This window comes from Enoplosus armatus, chromosome 17 (assembly GCF_043641665.1).
Source record: "Enoplosus armatus isolate fEnoArm2 chromosome 17, fEnoArm2.hap1, whole genome shotgun sequence".
Classification (NCBI taxonomy): Eukaryota; Metazoa; Chordata; class Actinopteri; order Centrarchiformes; family Enoplosidae; genus Enoplosus; species Enoplosus armatus.
Genome location: NC_092196.1, coordinates 6,790,345 through 6,805,704, shown reverse-complemented (window position 1 = coordinate 6,805,704; position 15,360 = coordinate 6,790,345). Strand labels below are relative to the sequence as shown.

General features: G+C 40.4%; 1 protein-coding gene across 1 annotated transcript; it reads right to left on the bottom strand.

Annotated features, from left to right (window-relative positions):
- Positions 1-1,155: 1,155 nt before the first annotated feature.
- On the bottom strand, positions 1,156-14,678 carry pvalb6 (parvalbumin 6). Its single transcript, XM_070922430.1, has 5 exons — positions 14,639-14,678; positions 6,730-6,795; positions 5,857-5,989; positions 5,631-5,740; positions 1,156-1,909 (listed from the first exon to the last, which is right to left on the bottom strand). The coding sequence occupies exons 2-5, from the start codon at positions 6,788-6,790 to the stop codon at positions 1,884-1,886; spliced, it is 330 nt and encodes a 109-aa protein (XP_070778531.1). The 5' UTR covers positions 6,791-6,795; positions 14,639-14,678; the 3' UTR covers positions 1,156-1,883.
- Between the last annotated feature and the right edge of the window lie 682 nt (positions 14,679-15,360).

Below are 15,360 nucleotides of genomic sequence, written 5' to 3'. Positions count from 1 at the left end.
CATGAACCCTCTCTCTCCAGTGATCGAACAGTCCTGCATCATCTTTTTTAAGTAATCGCCTCCAAGGCCCTGTTGACACCCGGCAGTAACATTAACGTCTTGGGTGATCCGATCACAAGTGGACAGCTCTAAGTACAGGTGTGAATGCACCCAAGACGCATTGAGATCCATTCGCTCAGACCACATGGCCACATTCTTTTAGCAGTGTGTAGATGAATGTGTCCTGGGCCACATTGAAAGACCACCTACTCAACTGACGTCCTCTAAGTAAGTGGAAGTACGTACTCATTCGCAAGCCAACGGCGTCATATTAAAGCATGAAACCACAACAATGAAATAGTACATTTCTGCCTCCCACCGATCTTTGCGAACGGAGATGATGTAATAATTATTTGCATATAGAGCGGGGAAGTGAGATCGGATCACAAGTGGTCACTCGAGACGCATCTGCAGATGCATGTTGATGCCAGGGGTGAACTGACGTACTTGGAGCTGTCCACTCGTGACTGGATCACCCAACATGCATGTTAATGTAAAGGGCCTAAGATTCAGATCTGTGTTTATTTTCTCAGGCAGTTAAATGGCCTACTAAGGAAGATCAGCATTCCCGCATTGCCTGTTTGGGTCCTCCGCTGGGGATACTTAACCCAAATTGAACCTCAGTGTGAATCCAATTCTGCTAATGGCTTGACAGCATGGTTCTGTTAAACTAGCACAGCACTTCTGAGTAAAGACTCTTCAGCAAGTGGAATAATGTGGCCTCCGCCTCCTTTTTCTCTTTCAGTGAAGTTACATTCATAATGTAATAAGCAAAGCAAACGCTGGCAGAAAGAGGCTCCTCAGTGATGTGTGATTACAGTTTGCCTCTATGCCGTTTCTCCTGTCACTGCTTATTCAATGCTAATGAACACTAACAAATGACACTGAAGGGTAATTTTGACCTTCTTAAAGACAAAAGCTTTTTAAAGTACAACCCTTTATACATTATTAGGTTGCTGCCAAGATATGCTTCAGTCGTTCCGCTTGATAAGATTAAAAGTGACAGTGAAATAGAGAAAAGGAAGGAAAGGAGGAGGGCTGGATAGAGAGTGTAAAATCAGATAGAAGAATCACATCAAAGGAAGGAATTAACAGAAGAGTCTTAGTGAGTCAGTGTTCTCGAGGCTTTATTTTTTTTTTATTTCATTTGATTCTTTCACAGCTTGACCTCTTTCTTCTTTTGGTATGTTTTACAACAGCTCATTACCAGAGGAGAAAGGGATGGATAGATGGATGGATGGACGGGGTTGATCGAGTGGGAGGGATAGAGGGGAGCGAATGCAGGAAGGGTCGTGCCATAAGGGAAATTGACAGAGAAGAGAAAAAACAGAAAAACGGAGAAAGAAAAGTGTTGAGGAAGTGTTGGCTAAGAACATGAAGAGACAGGAAAGAGGGTAAAGTCAGAAATACAGAGGGAAATGAGGGTCTTTCTCTTATAATCTCTATTTTCTTTAATATCTACTTTATGCTTTAAAATGTGAGGTTTATTCCTGCAGGCATGTTTTATATCTATACATAAACAGAAACAAGAACAGTTTGTATAAAAAGGATAAAATAAATAGGGTGAATATAGCTGTGGGGACATTTGAGGAGGTGTGTGTGTGGGGGGGGTGGCACACCACAGCTTACTTCCTATAGTGCAGCATTGCACTTAGTGAATACAGCAGTGGGGGAGAGGTTGAGGAAGAGGAGTGTGTGTAGCAGGAATCGGCTGCTGTCTGGTGCGCAGGAAGTCAGGTGGTGAGGCGTGGGTGCTGGGGAGGAAGAGGGACCAGCGAGTGTCAGGATGTGGCGGTGGTTAGGAGGTGATCTCGGAGTGCTAGTCAGTCACGCTGGGTGACTGTTTATTCTTTCACCAGTGCAGCAAATTCTGCAAGAGAGGAAGAAGAAGCAAAAGTTGTCATGTTTGAGTTATTTTTTTCGCTATACTTACAGATGTCTTCAGCTTTAAAAGCTAAAAAGTTATGTATGCTTTGGAAAATGCTCAACAGTTAATATATAATGTGCACAATTTGCAGTTAGGAACTGCACCCAAATTATTAACTGGGAAGGTGGGGCCACAAAGGGGGAATGCTCACGCTCATCGAAAACCCCAATCATTTATGTACAGTCCCATAAGGGGCCGAAAGTGCAAACCTGTAGATGCTGTAGACTGTGATGCAATAAAGCTGTTTTTGAAGGATATAAAAGGGGACTGTGATGCAACAACAGTTGATTGCGGTGCAAAAATGTGTGATTGTGGATGTTACATTAGAGGATTGTTATGCTACATCAGGTAGTTGTGATACAACAATGTGTCATTGTGATGAAATAATGGATTAATGTGACGCAACAATGTGTCATTGTGATGCAAAATGTGTCATTGTGATGCAACGATGTGTCATCGTGATGCAAAATGTGTCATTGTGATGAAACAAAAGGTGATCGTGGATGTTATAAAAGGGTCAAAACATGTTGTGACGCAACAATGTGTCATTGTGATGCAACGATGTGTCATTGTGATGCAACGATGTGTCATTGTGATGCAACAATGCTTGATAGTAGATGCTACCACAGGGGACTGTGATTGAAAAGAAAGCTGTTTTTGGATACTATAAAAGGGGATTGTGATGCAACAACAGTTGATTTTGTTGCAACAATGGGTCATTGTGATGCAACAATGGGTCATTGTGGATGTTACATTGCGGGAAAGTGATGCAACAAAAGCTGCTTGTGGATGCTATAAAAGGGGATTGTTATGCTAGAATAGGTAAGTGTGATGCAACAAATCGTCATTGTGATGTATCAAAAGGTGATTGATAGAGGATTGTGATGCAAACAAAGCTGATGTGGATGCTATAGAAGAGGATTGTTATGCTACAATAGGTAATTGTGATACAACAATGTGTCATTGTGATGCAACAATGGATTATGATGATGCAATCATGTGTCATTGTGATGCAACAATGGATTATGATGATGCAATAATGTGTCATTGTGATATAAAATGTGTCATTGTGATACAAAATGTGTCATTGTGATGCAACAAAAGGTGATCGTGGATGCTATAAAAGGGGATTGTTATGCTACAACATGTTGTGATACAACAATGTGTCATTGTGATGCAATAATGGATTATTGTGACGCAACAATGTGCCATTGTGATGCAACAATGTGTCATTGTGATGCAATAATGGATTATTGTGATGCAATGATGGATTATTGTGACGCAACAATGTGCCATGGTGATGCAACGATGTGTCATTGTGATGCAATAATGGATTATTGTGACGCAACAATGTGCCATTGTGATGCAACAATGTGTCATTGTGATGCAATAATGGATTATTGTGACGCAACAATGTGTCATTGTGATGCAACAATGTGTCATTGTGATGCAACAATGTGTCATTATGATGCAACAATGTGTCATTGTGATGCAATAATGGGTGATAGTAGATGCTATAAAAGGGGATTGTTATGCTACATCAGGTAATTGTGATACAACAATGTGCCATTGTGATGCAATGATGGATTATTGTGACGCAACAATGTGCCATGGTGATGCAACGATGTGTCATTGTGATGCAATAATGGATTATTGTGACGCAACAATGTGCCATTGTGATGCAACAATGTGCCATTGTGATGCAACAATGTGTCATTGTGATGCAATAATGGATTATTGTGACGCAACAATGTGTCATTGTGATGCAATAATGGATTATTGTGACGCAACAATGTGTCATTGTGATGCAACAATGTATCATTATGATGCAACAATGTGTCATTGTGATGCAATAATGGGTGATAGTAGATGCTATAAAAGGGGATTGTTATGCTACATCAGGTAATTGTGATACAACAATGTGCCATTGTGATGCAACAATGGATTATGATGATGCAATCATGTGTCATTGTGATGCAACAATGGATTATGATGATGCAATAATGTGTCATTGTGATATAAAATGTGTCATTGTGATACAAAATGTGTCATTGTGATGCAACAAAAGGTGATCGTGGATGCTATAAAAGGGGACTGTTATGCTACAACATGTTGTGATACAACAATGTGCCATTGTGATGCAATAATGGATTATTGTGACGCAACAATGTGCCATGGTGATGCAACGATGTGTCATTGTGATGCAATAATGGATTATTGTGACGCAACAATGTGCCATTCTGATACAAAATGTGTCATTGTGATGCAACAAAAGGTGATCGTGGATGCTATAAAAGGGGATTGTTATGCTACAACATGTTGTGATACAACAATGTGTCATTGTGATGCAATAATGGATTATTGTGACCCAACAATGTGCCATTGTGATGCAACAATGTGTCATTGTGATGCAATAATGGATTATTGTGATAGAACAATGTGCCATTGTGATGCAACAATGTGTCATTGTGATGCAATAATGGATTATTGTGACGCAACAATGTGTCATTGTGATGCAACAATGTGCCATGGTGATGCAACAATGTGTCATTGTGATGCAATAATGGATTATTGTGACGCAACAATGTGTCATTGTGATGCAACAATGTGTCATTATGATGCAACAATGTGTCATTGTGATGCAATAATGGGTGATAGTAGATGCTATAAAAGGGGATTGTTATGCTACATCAGGTAATTGTGATACAACAATGTGCCATTGTGATGCAATGATGGATTATTGTGACGCAACAATGTGCCATGGTGATGCAACGATGTGTCATTGTGATGCAATAATGGATTATTGTGACGCAACAATGTGCCATTGTGATGCAACAATGTGTCATTGTGATGCAATAATGGATTATTGTGACGCAACAATGTGTCATTGTGATGCAACAATGTGTCATTGTGATGCAACGATGTGTCATTGTGATGCAATAATGCGTGATAGTAGATGCTACCACAGGGGACTGTGATTGAAAAGAAAGCTGTTTTTGGATACTATAAAAGGGGATTGTGATGCAACAGCAGTTGATTTTGTTGCAACAATGTGTCATTGTGATGCAACAATGTGTCATTGTGATGCAATAATGGATTATTGTGACGCAACAATGTGTCATTGTGATGCAACAATGGGTCATTGTGATGCAACAATGGGTGATAGTAGATGCTATAAAAGGGGATTGTTATGCTGCATCAGGTAATTGTGATACAACAATGTGCCATTGTGATGCAATAATGGATTAATGTGACGCAACAATGTGTCATTGTGTTGAAATAATGGATAATTATTATGCAAACGTGTCATTGTGATGCAAACAAAGCTGCTTGTGGATGCTATAAAATTGGATTGTTATGCTACAAAAGGTAATTGTGATACAACAATGGGTCATTGTGGTGTAATAATGGATTATTATGATGCAACAATGGGTCATTGTGGTGTAATAATGGATTATTATGATGCAACAATGGGTCATTGTGGTGTAATAATGGATTATTATGATGCAACCATGTGTCATTGTGTCGTTACAACAGGTGATGCTTTTATTTATATTGCGTAAAGTTCTATGTGTGTGTTTGTGACTTTCTTTCTACATCTGTGTTGCTTGGTGTCTGTTTGTGCGACCTTGCGACACTCCCTCTAATTGAATTTGATGTTTACCATCAACTCCAATCTTGCCGTCTCCATCCTTGTCAGCTGCTTTTAAAAATATTTTGGTTTCTGCGTCGGTCAGGTCCCTGCCATCTTTGGTGAAACCCTTCAGGACGTATCTAGGACAGAAAGCAGAACGGATCCGTGTCACCGAACACAGTTTTATGTGCCGAAAGATCATTTGTTGCATCTTTTGGCTTTATATGTGCGTGTTTGCATAGCTGCATTGTCTCACTTCAGCTCCTCCTCCTCTATGAAGCCGCTGTTGTCGGCGTCCAGCACCGTGAAGACCTTCTTCACGTCCTCAGAAGACTTGGCCTTCAGACCCACCATCTCGAAAAACTTCTTATGGTCAAAGGAGTCAGCAACTACACACACACACACACACAAAATATCAGCGCATTGCAAGCACTTCTAAACTCTAAAATGTTAACCTCTTGAGACCTCCTGACACTTGACGAAATTTTTCACAAATACTTTGACATAAAGTGTCTAATGTTAGAATTATAAAGACACAAAGTTTCTGTTGGACACCAAAGATAGTGGGCATGAAATCCCACACACACAGGTAAGTGTGCACACTCATAAACACACACTAAAAGTCACTTTAAGTTGCTGAAAGTTACTTGTCCTGTGTTGATCTGGGTGATGAGGCCCAAATGCAAAATAATTTAATTGTAATAAAGCAGCCGTCTAACAGTGTGACAGTTACATATTGAGAGCAAGTGTTTGCCAGAGGACCCATGAAGCTCCCTGTCCTCAGACTTTCCGCAACAACTGTGTTATGTGACAAAAAGTCGAAGGTACGAGCCTCTCAGGTAGAAGTGAACTACGACTCCCTAGGTGGATTTTGGCATGAATCATCCAATCACAGAGCTTAAAATCCAGCTCCTCTGCAAAGCCTGCAACATAGGTGTCCAGTAGGAGGGAATACAAGTAGTACTGGTCTTAAACCAGTCTAAAACCAGTAGTATAGTATTCGACACCAGCCCAAAGTGCTAAGCCTTGGCTCTGCAAATAATTTTAAGTCCATATCCCCAAGATCCAATCAAATCTGGGAAATCATATATGGGCCAGATCCACCTCAGAACCGTGACAAGTGCTTTACCTGCAAATGCATCTAGAGCTTTCTTGATGTCATCAGCGTTGAGGATGCTGCTCATTGCCATCTTGGCTGTTGGAGAAGAGAGATGGGGGGAGAGGGAGACAGAGAAGGAAGAGAAGGACAGAGAGGGGACAAGGTTAAAAACAAGGTCGTTAGAGAGCAGAGAGAGAACACGGAGACATTCTCGTATTACACTGGTGACACTCTAGAATTGGAGCAGGAAACCAGGACATGTGAGAGGGAGGTGATGAGTGACAGAGTGAATTAGTGACAGTCGAGGAGGAGTGACAAAGGGAGGGAGGGGAAGGAGATGTGATGGAGGGGGAGTAGAGAAAGATACCAATGGTGTTGAAAGAAGACATAATGGAAATATTGGAATAAAGGAGAACAGAGAGGGAGGGACAGATGGACAGAGCAGCCAGCGTGGTGTCCATATCAGTGTTTTCCATTTTGTCTGTGTGATATCATTGAGCTGTTACAGATGAGAGAAGGGCACAGGGCCAGAGGCCAAGTCAGCAGGGGTGTAACAGGCCATCTGAGTCGTCTGCTGTGCCTGAAATACCACAGGAGAATTTAGGTTGTCAGCCCAGTCCAGATAGTCCAGATGGAGAATCTTCTTGTACCTCACACTATGAAAGGTGAGCCCGGCACTCAACAGGCTTTTCACCCTGTGTGTGCCTGAACCTGATCGCTGCTTATGAAGTTGTCACCTTCCCCCCGACTTTGACTGATGCCCTCCTCTCCTCTGTTGCTATCCCAAACACACATATACAGCGTGTATACACTTGAATCTGAACACAGAAGACAGACAAAGTCTCAGGGGAGTGGAGGAAGACTGGAGTCCAGACAGCTGTGGTGCTGAGGAGTGAGTGACACGTGGATTAGAGGACGCCGCGCTCTGATTTCACTTCACTTGTTGTGGTCTGGCAAATCTTAACAAGGATTTGCTTGCCACACACATTATTTCAAGTAGGCAGACGATTGACACTTCACTCAGACATCCACGCGAGCCTCACAGACAACTTGTTGAGCTGTCAGTCGTCTTCCAGTTAAAGAAGTCAGGTTTTGACAGACATCAGTTTATGAATACATTTGAGTTGAAAATTGGCCGCTCAGCATCTACAGTATTTTTAATAGGTTCCAGAGGTCACCATCTCAGTGTAGCATGTTAGCATGCTAACATTTGCTAATGAGCGCTAAACTTAAAAAGTACACTGTGAATCATTTGAAGCTGGTTCAACTTAAAAGCGTAAGTTCCCTGCTGCCTTGAAAATGTGAGTTAACTGAACTTTGCCTGGATAATTAGTCTTGTGCGTTTTGAAAATGTAAAAGCAAACAACCTATTTTCTGTGTTGTTTGTAGTCAACACAGCAAATAGGATCCTTTTCATAATTGAAGCCCTTTCAGGTCATAAACGGATGATTTCCCCACACTGTGGTAAATGTTTCACACTGAATTTGAATGGACCCCAGATGAATAACAATGTTTTTTTCTGGATATTAGCCTTTAATGCCGCCAAATAAAACCACATTGTGGCAGACTCTGAAGTAGATGATATTAGAATAGTTGAGGTGCTGCTTGAGGCGTGATGCAGCAAAACACCACAGCATGAGTGATTTGCAACGGGTGGAAACGTACAGGCAACTCAGACTGTATTTCCACTGCGAAGGACAGAGCGGCGATACTGGCCAGCTCAGCATTATGTGCTGCACAGAGGGAACACAGTGATGATGATGCTACAAGGATGATGGTGATACACTGTCATTACTGTGACCTTTCTACCAGACATCTCACTTCTCCCTGCTCTGCATCAACATCACAATCTGAAGGTTAAAAGATGTGTACAGTAACCTGCTCTCACAAACAGACAGGTGTAAGTGTGTATCTACAGTATGTGTGTGTGTGTGTGTGTGTGTGTGTGTGTGTGTGTATTTCTATCCAAGAGCTCTAGGGCCCACTGCAGATAAACTACAGTAAGCTAAGCATAGTTGTTTACAGTGAGTTCTCCTTCACAGGATCCCAGTAGTCTTGAAAAGCCAGACCACATCTCTTAAGGTCAGTTTTTCAGCAGCGTGGCTCCAGGGAGGGCAATGTCGCTCTGCCGGTGCACCAATTTGTTCCACACTGACATATCTCAACAACTATTTGACCAATAGCCATGAAATTTGGTACAGACATTCAGTATGAATTGTAATAACTTTGGTGTCCCCCTGACCTGTCATTTAGAGGCATCATTAGGTCAAAATGTCAAATTGTCCAATACTTTGATTTAGATAAACTCTTCAAAACGAATGATACCACCAACCCCAGCTCATAAACGTCATACAGGAATTTTTTTTATCATTAATGTGATGAAAATATAAAAGTTCATTGATTTCCAGTTAAAACTTATTTCATTTTTATTTTCAGACCACTTCAAAATTATGAACATGAAGTATTTTTTCTTAAAGTCGTATGACTTGAAATGATGAGTTGAATGAATGTACTTCTGGGAGTTCACTGAACTCATTACATTAAGTTTCTAAAGAAACAGGTTTGACTTGAGCAGACTTCCAAGCATGCATTGTTTGGGGGTTAAAACTCTCTATAGACACGACTTGCTGTGTGTCTTTAATACATGTTAAGATAATTCATGGTTGAGCTTTTCACAATAATGAAAACAATCCTAACCATAATGAAGGTTAATATTGGACTCGGCCGTACATTTTTATTATAGTAAGGTCACTGAGAGCAGCAAATCTGTCAGTGAACCGACAGCTGTAGATTCGACTTATTTTCTCAAGTTCAGCGAACTTCACTCAATTTGTTTTACATTTTCAAAACGCACAAGATGACTAATTATCCAGGCAAAGTTCAGTTAACGCACATTTTCAAGGCAGCAGGGAACTTACGCTTTTAAGTTGAACCAGCTTCAAATGATTCACAGTGTACTTTTTAAGTTTAGCGCTCATTAGCAAATGTTAGCATGCTAACATGCTACACTGAGACTACAAACTCAATTAAAAGAAATGTCCACAGTTATACAATTATAAAATGTACTCCGGCTAGATGTTTTTCATGTAAGCTACGTAGATAAATGTAGTGTTAACCACTATTTGAAGTTCGTCCATTGGTGTCCCACTCAGCTTCAGTGATGTATGAGCTTCCTTTGAGGTATGGTGTTATCTACCTCAGCAACATACTGCTGCACACACAGATCAATACTGAACACTGCTTAACTTGTGTGGCCACACATTCAATCTGTTATCATTATAAAAGCACAACCTCCCTCTCTGACCTTTACCACAAAGGTGTCCGGGGGGAGAAGAAACAATTCACCGTGAAATGAGGAGGATGAGATTGATTTACTGAGATATCTCGTTCAGTGTGCTGCCAGTGGAACTGTATGTGTGTGCCACATTGATTTATTTAAAGGGAAGTATAAAGACCAATTGTGCTTGTGCTGATCTGCTGGATGTCTCTGCAGATTTTTTTTTATCTAAGTCAATTATCTGAGATGCTTTGTTTTCTCTCTTCCAGCTATATAAACCTGCACTGATAGAGGGTTTTTTTGGCCACTTGGAGACAAGTTGTGAATACAAAGCAGGTTTCTGTCCACCTGATGAATGTGAGTTCAATATTTACGAACTTTTAGCTCTGCTTTTGGTCACTACCAACTCCTTAGCGAAATACTTGGCTCTTTAGCTGCCAAATGCTCCACCAGCTAGTGGTTAACTGTGTCTGTCTGCTGTTTGGTGCGCAGGTAGAGAGTGATGAGAGTGAACAATAACTGTTCTTACCGACTTCTCTTGGGTTCATCACTACAAACAACCCTTTTCACATGGTCACATTGTTTTCACATTGTCATTTGATACATTATTATAAAAATATAAATTTTTAGCCACTTCAAATACACATTGAGGCATTTACAGTAGAATGTCATAAGGCTTTAACTTAAGTCACATATCTTCCCCTTAAAGACTGTGTTTGTTTACTAATGTCTGTGGTAAATATGAGGCTACCACCAGCAGCTGGTTGGCTTAGCTTAGCATAAAGACTGGAAACTGGGGGAAAGAGCTAGCCTGGTCTGCCTTACCCAAACGTAACAAAAGCACATCAGCACTTCTACAGCTCACTAATACGTTATATCTTGTTTGTTTAATCAGTAAATTTCAGGTTGGGCCGGCACACTCTACATAGGAAGTTAAAAGCCATTTGATAAGATGTACCCCGACACAGTATATGTGTGTGTCACAGTAGCACGACCTCCAATCATGAGCTGAACTTCAGGATCAATTCAGAGTAATCAAGAAATGACTAGATTTGAAATAATGTTGTTTAATGAATTATTCTTTAAGGTTACATTGCTGCCCCAGCTTTTTGCAAGAGTGAAAACGAGTTGTGGAATATTACATTATTCATATCTTGCTTTGACAGGTAGACATGAGGTGATGGGAATCGATCCGCCAACCCTACAAATAATGGTCGACACTCTCCACCACCAAATCTACAATACGGTTATGTGAAAGTTATAAGACAGTGTGGTCTGACTGTGTTGATATGGGTGTAATTTAAAGGGATGATATAGCAAATCTCGAGGGGACATGAAAGAATAAAGAAATATTATGAGTCTACAAAATCAATATCTTTTGGATTGGTAATATGGTAGCTCCAGTAATGCATGGAGTAAAGCCTCCTTGGTTCTGGTTTCTTATTCTGATACTTATTAGTGTTCAATGTTTCAAGCTTCAAGCCTCAAAGGTTTCTTTACATGATTTTATTGATATACAGAAAACAATACGGGCAAATTGTTAATCTGCGGTTTTTATTAGTGTTTTTATGTGTGGGTGTGTACTTTGTCATGCTGTAGCAGTCAATCAAACACGTTTCCACTGGACAACAGCAAGGACATCTTTGCAGAATGGTTAACCGAATGTATGTGCTTCATATGGAAAAGAGGGGAATAAGCTAACAATCTCTCCTCCTGTGAGCCCTTTGAAGTAGAATACAGTATGTGAAACTGGGGTTTCCTTTGTGGGAAGTCCCATCACCCTGATGGTCTCTCTAGGTGTGGGAAACCTTACCATGCTGCAGGGCTGCCAACTCTCCAGTCTACTGTAACAGCTGCATGAACGTGTGAATATGTGTGTGTGTGTGTGTGTGTGTGTGTGTGTGTGTGTGTGTTCACACTTGAACGCGCTTGCATTTCAAGAAACTTGAGCTCCTTATGTTCATTTGACTGTTGTGTGCATGTTCATGGGGTCGTCTGTGAAAAGCAGAGAAAATGTGCGCATGTGTTCGACTTAGATTGAGCAAGACACAGTTAATGAGAAAAAGGGATGAAGGGAAACAGATTGCAGAAGAATATTCATCTTCAGTGTCATTGCATGCAGTTTATGAACTGAAGGTGAACTCTTGTCCTCTGTAGAAATAGACTTTGAATGTATTGTGTTGAGCTTCTTTCCCCTTCATGCCGCTGTGCCAGTGCACTGCAATGAGGCATTTAACAATGAGCATTGTTTTGTGGAATCACTGTTTTTATGTGACTCATACACCCCTCGAGCTTTATGCTCTTTTAAGTTTAAACAGAGGTCACCAACACTGGGATTTATTTGGTAATGAATGATTGAATAAGAAAGGCTGTATGTGTCTTTGTTTACTTATATGAAGATTGTGTCGATGCCATAAAACTATAATATAATAGAATTTAGGTTATTCATTTTCTTATATAATATCTTTAATCAGTGCATGGATGGTTCACATTAATATACTGTGAACTGAAGGTGGTACAGTATTATTTATATCTAAGGGAGTTCTAAAATAATGAATTTCAGTGTAATATTATTTTTCATGGCCACTTCATGTAATTTATAATGATAATATGTAGGCAGTCTGACATATTGTCTATTTGCTTATCCTAAGTTTATTCACATAGGATGGCAAGTTATAACATGTTTGTTGTCCAGTTTCCTCAAAGAGATCCAGCTACTGTTGTTGCACAAACTCTAAACCATTAGGCCATTTTCCTGAATCAAAGGGGTCCCAGTGATTTTCTTCCCTCACAAAGGCTTTTTATCTGAATTGCCACTGATCTGCACAGCTGACCTTGAAATAAGCCTGGTGTTTGAATGTAGCCAGAGCTGTGTTTTCGGTATGCATTACATTGTCTATTGATTTTATAGAGACGGCCAATAGAGAAAGAATGTCCAATGGAGTTCATTCAGAAACAAAAAACAAATACACGTGTGCCATGCATGCACCCATGCGTACACACACACACACACAGAAAGGATGGATTTGATAAAAGCAGTGCAGAGGCCTGGGGATCATCTGGCTGTTATCACTACTGTCCACTGTCTAATCCACTGGCAGGTACAGGATAGGAGAGCTTAACCACACAGTTAAAGCTTGGCAACAACAATATCTGTGTGTGTGTGTGTGTGTATGTGTGTGTGTGTGTGTGTGTGTATTTACTTGTTTTCCTGATTGACTGAGTCAGTTTGTGAATTATGAATGTATTATTTGTTTTGTTTTTAGTTTCTTTTTCCGTCTCCACTACTCATGGTCATTTTAGTCACTTGGTTGTAACTTTAAACTCTGTAACTGTTTATATAAAACAATGAAAACAAGACTAAGAGTCACCAGCCATTTTATTTTAGCATGTTAGCATGCTAACATTTTCTATAATATAATTAGCACTTAAGCACTAATTAGAAAGCACTTCAGCTGAGGCTGACGGGAATGTCATTAATTGTGCAGGTATTCTAATTTGTCCAAAGTAGTGGACAAATTAAAATTTTAACCTGATGATGGTGCAAGAGCAAAAGTCAGGGGATCACCAAAGTTGTATGAATTGAGAGGAACATGAACGTCTCTACCAAATTTGTTTTGGATACATAACAGTGAGTCCCTAGCGCCACGCTGCTAGCATGGCTAAAAACGTGTGTGAGCGTACAGGTGTATGCATGCAGCCTCGCCACGGTTACACTCTGCCACTTAACGTACTGTAGGCACCACTAACATTCACAATCTAGGAAGGTCACAAACTCTAAATGAGATGACTCTGCAAAACACATAAGCGATGAAAGCAATCTTAAGCGTGCAGAATCAATACACATTTGCATAAAATATAACCAAACAAATTAAAGATGTAAATTCCATTTAATCTGCCATTGAAAGCAACAGCGCTGTGTTAAAAAGCATTACATATTTCATTGTGACACACAAACAAAATATTATGTGTCCCCCCCCCATTAATTAACAGAGGCTCCACTTAAGCATTGCTCCGTCCATGAATATTCATGGTACATAATGCTTCTACTGAGTGAGTACATGCAACATTTTTTAAATCTCTGTGATCAGCCAAAGAATCAGACGATACATTCTCAAGCCTTTCACTGTGTCAGCATTTTGACAAAGTTACGCTTCCCTGGAGCCCAGATGGAGACTGTGTTCAATCTCATTAGGTGTAATTAAAAATTTGACCTTGACAGATATCACAAGTAAGCACTGCAACAAAATTGCGCCCGTGCCTCTTATTTTGGCAGCAAACCGTTGCTATCAGAAGAACAGTAATTGCCTTGCTGATATACTGTCTCTGTATCTAGATCTAATCTCATCATATAGAGGAGCCTGTGAAAGAAGGCAAATTGCATTTCTTAACACCTCTACACACACACTCTATCTATCACCTCACCTATTACTTTCATCTATCACTGCATTTGATCACAAAGTAACATCAAGAACTTCAGAGCTACTGTGATGTCAATATCAACCATCCGTTATCCGTATTTGTGTCTTGCGATAAGCCGGATTTGTTAAGATCCCTCATCTTAAAACGTGTGATCTGCCATCGAGCTTTGTTGCCATATCTGTCATCTGTGTGTCTTTCTTTCTAGCACACAGATATATAATATCTCATATAATTTCTTACCTGGTTACTGGCTGACGGATGTTAAGGTGGGAGAATGGCCAGATAGGTGCAGGAGGGACGTCCAGTAAAAGATCAGAGGCTTTGCTCTCTCTGTTTTATACATGTCCTCTCCGACTATTTTGGGATGAAAAATGGGCGCCCAGTTCAGCATGGGGTCAGTGATGTTAGGCTGCCCGTATCACTTTCCTGACTGCACTCACGCTAATCAAACATTACTATTAATAATCATCAATCTCCACCTCTCATACCAGCCAGACTTCTTTTCTTATGCTCACTCTTTCTCGCCCCTCCCTTCCTCTAACGCTCCCTCCTTCCAGCCATTTCTCCACCTCATATTCTCTCACTTCCCACCCGAGGGACCTCGCTCTGTCCCCTAATCCCCCTCTGATCCGATCTCTCCCCTTGGCTTTCTCTTTGCCTATCTCTGTCTCTCTTCTCTTAAACTTTTAATTTTCACTTTTAATTCTCCTCTACTTTCCTCCTTTAAGGCATTCTGCATTATCAGTGACAAATTATTAGGCCAAGACCTTGTCTACCTTTATCACTTTCTCTTTCCCTAATCTAAAATATTATGAAGATGGTAGTCTATGTAGTTTATGTTTTTCTTTAGTGCAATTGTCAGTTCGCTAAGCCCCACAGCCCCTACTGTTGCTATGCCTGACAGGATTTCCATTCTTACGTAGTATATATGCAGTTCACAGTGAGAAGCGGGGGCAGATTTA

Bases quoted from the DNA above. Each gene is read 5' to 3' on its own strand.
- pvalb6 (XM_070922430.1), bottom strand. From the start codon at position 6,790: ATGGCAATGAGCAGCATCCTCAACGCTGATGACATCAAGAAAGCTCTA. The intron at 5,990-6,729 runs GTAAAGCACTTG...GTGTGTGTGTAG, and splicing joins AGCTCTAGATGCATTTGCAG to TTGCTGACTCCTTTGACCAT. The intron at 1,910-5,630 runs GTAAACATCAAA...CCTCTCTTGCAG, and splicing joins CGGCAAGATTGGAGTTGATG to AATTTGCTGCACTGGTGAAA.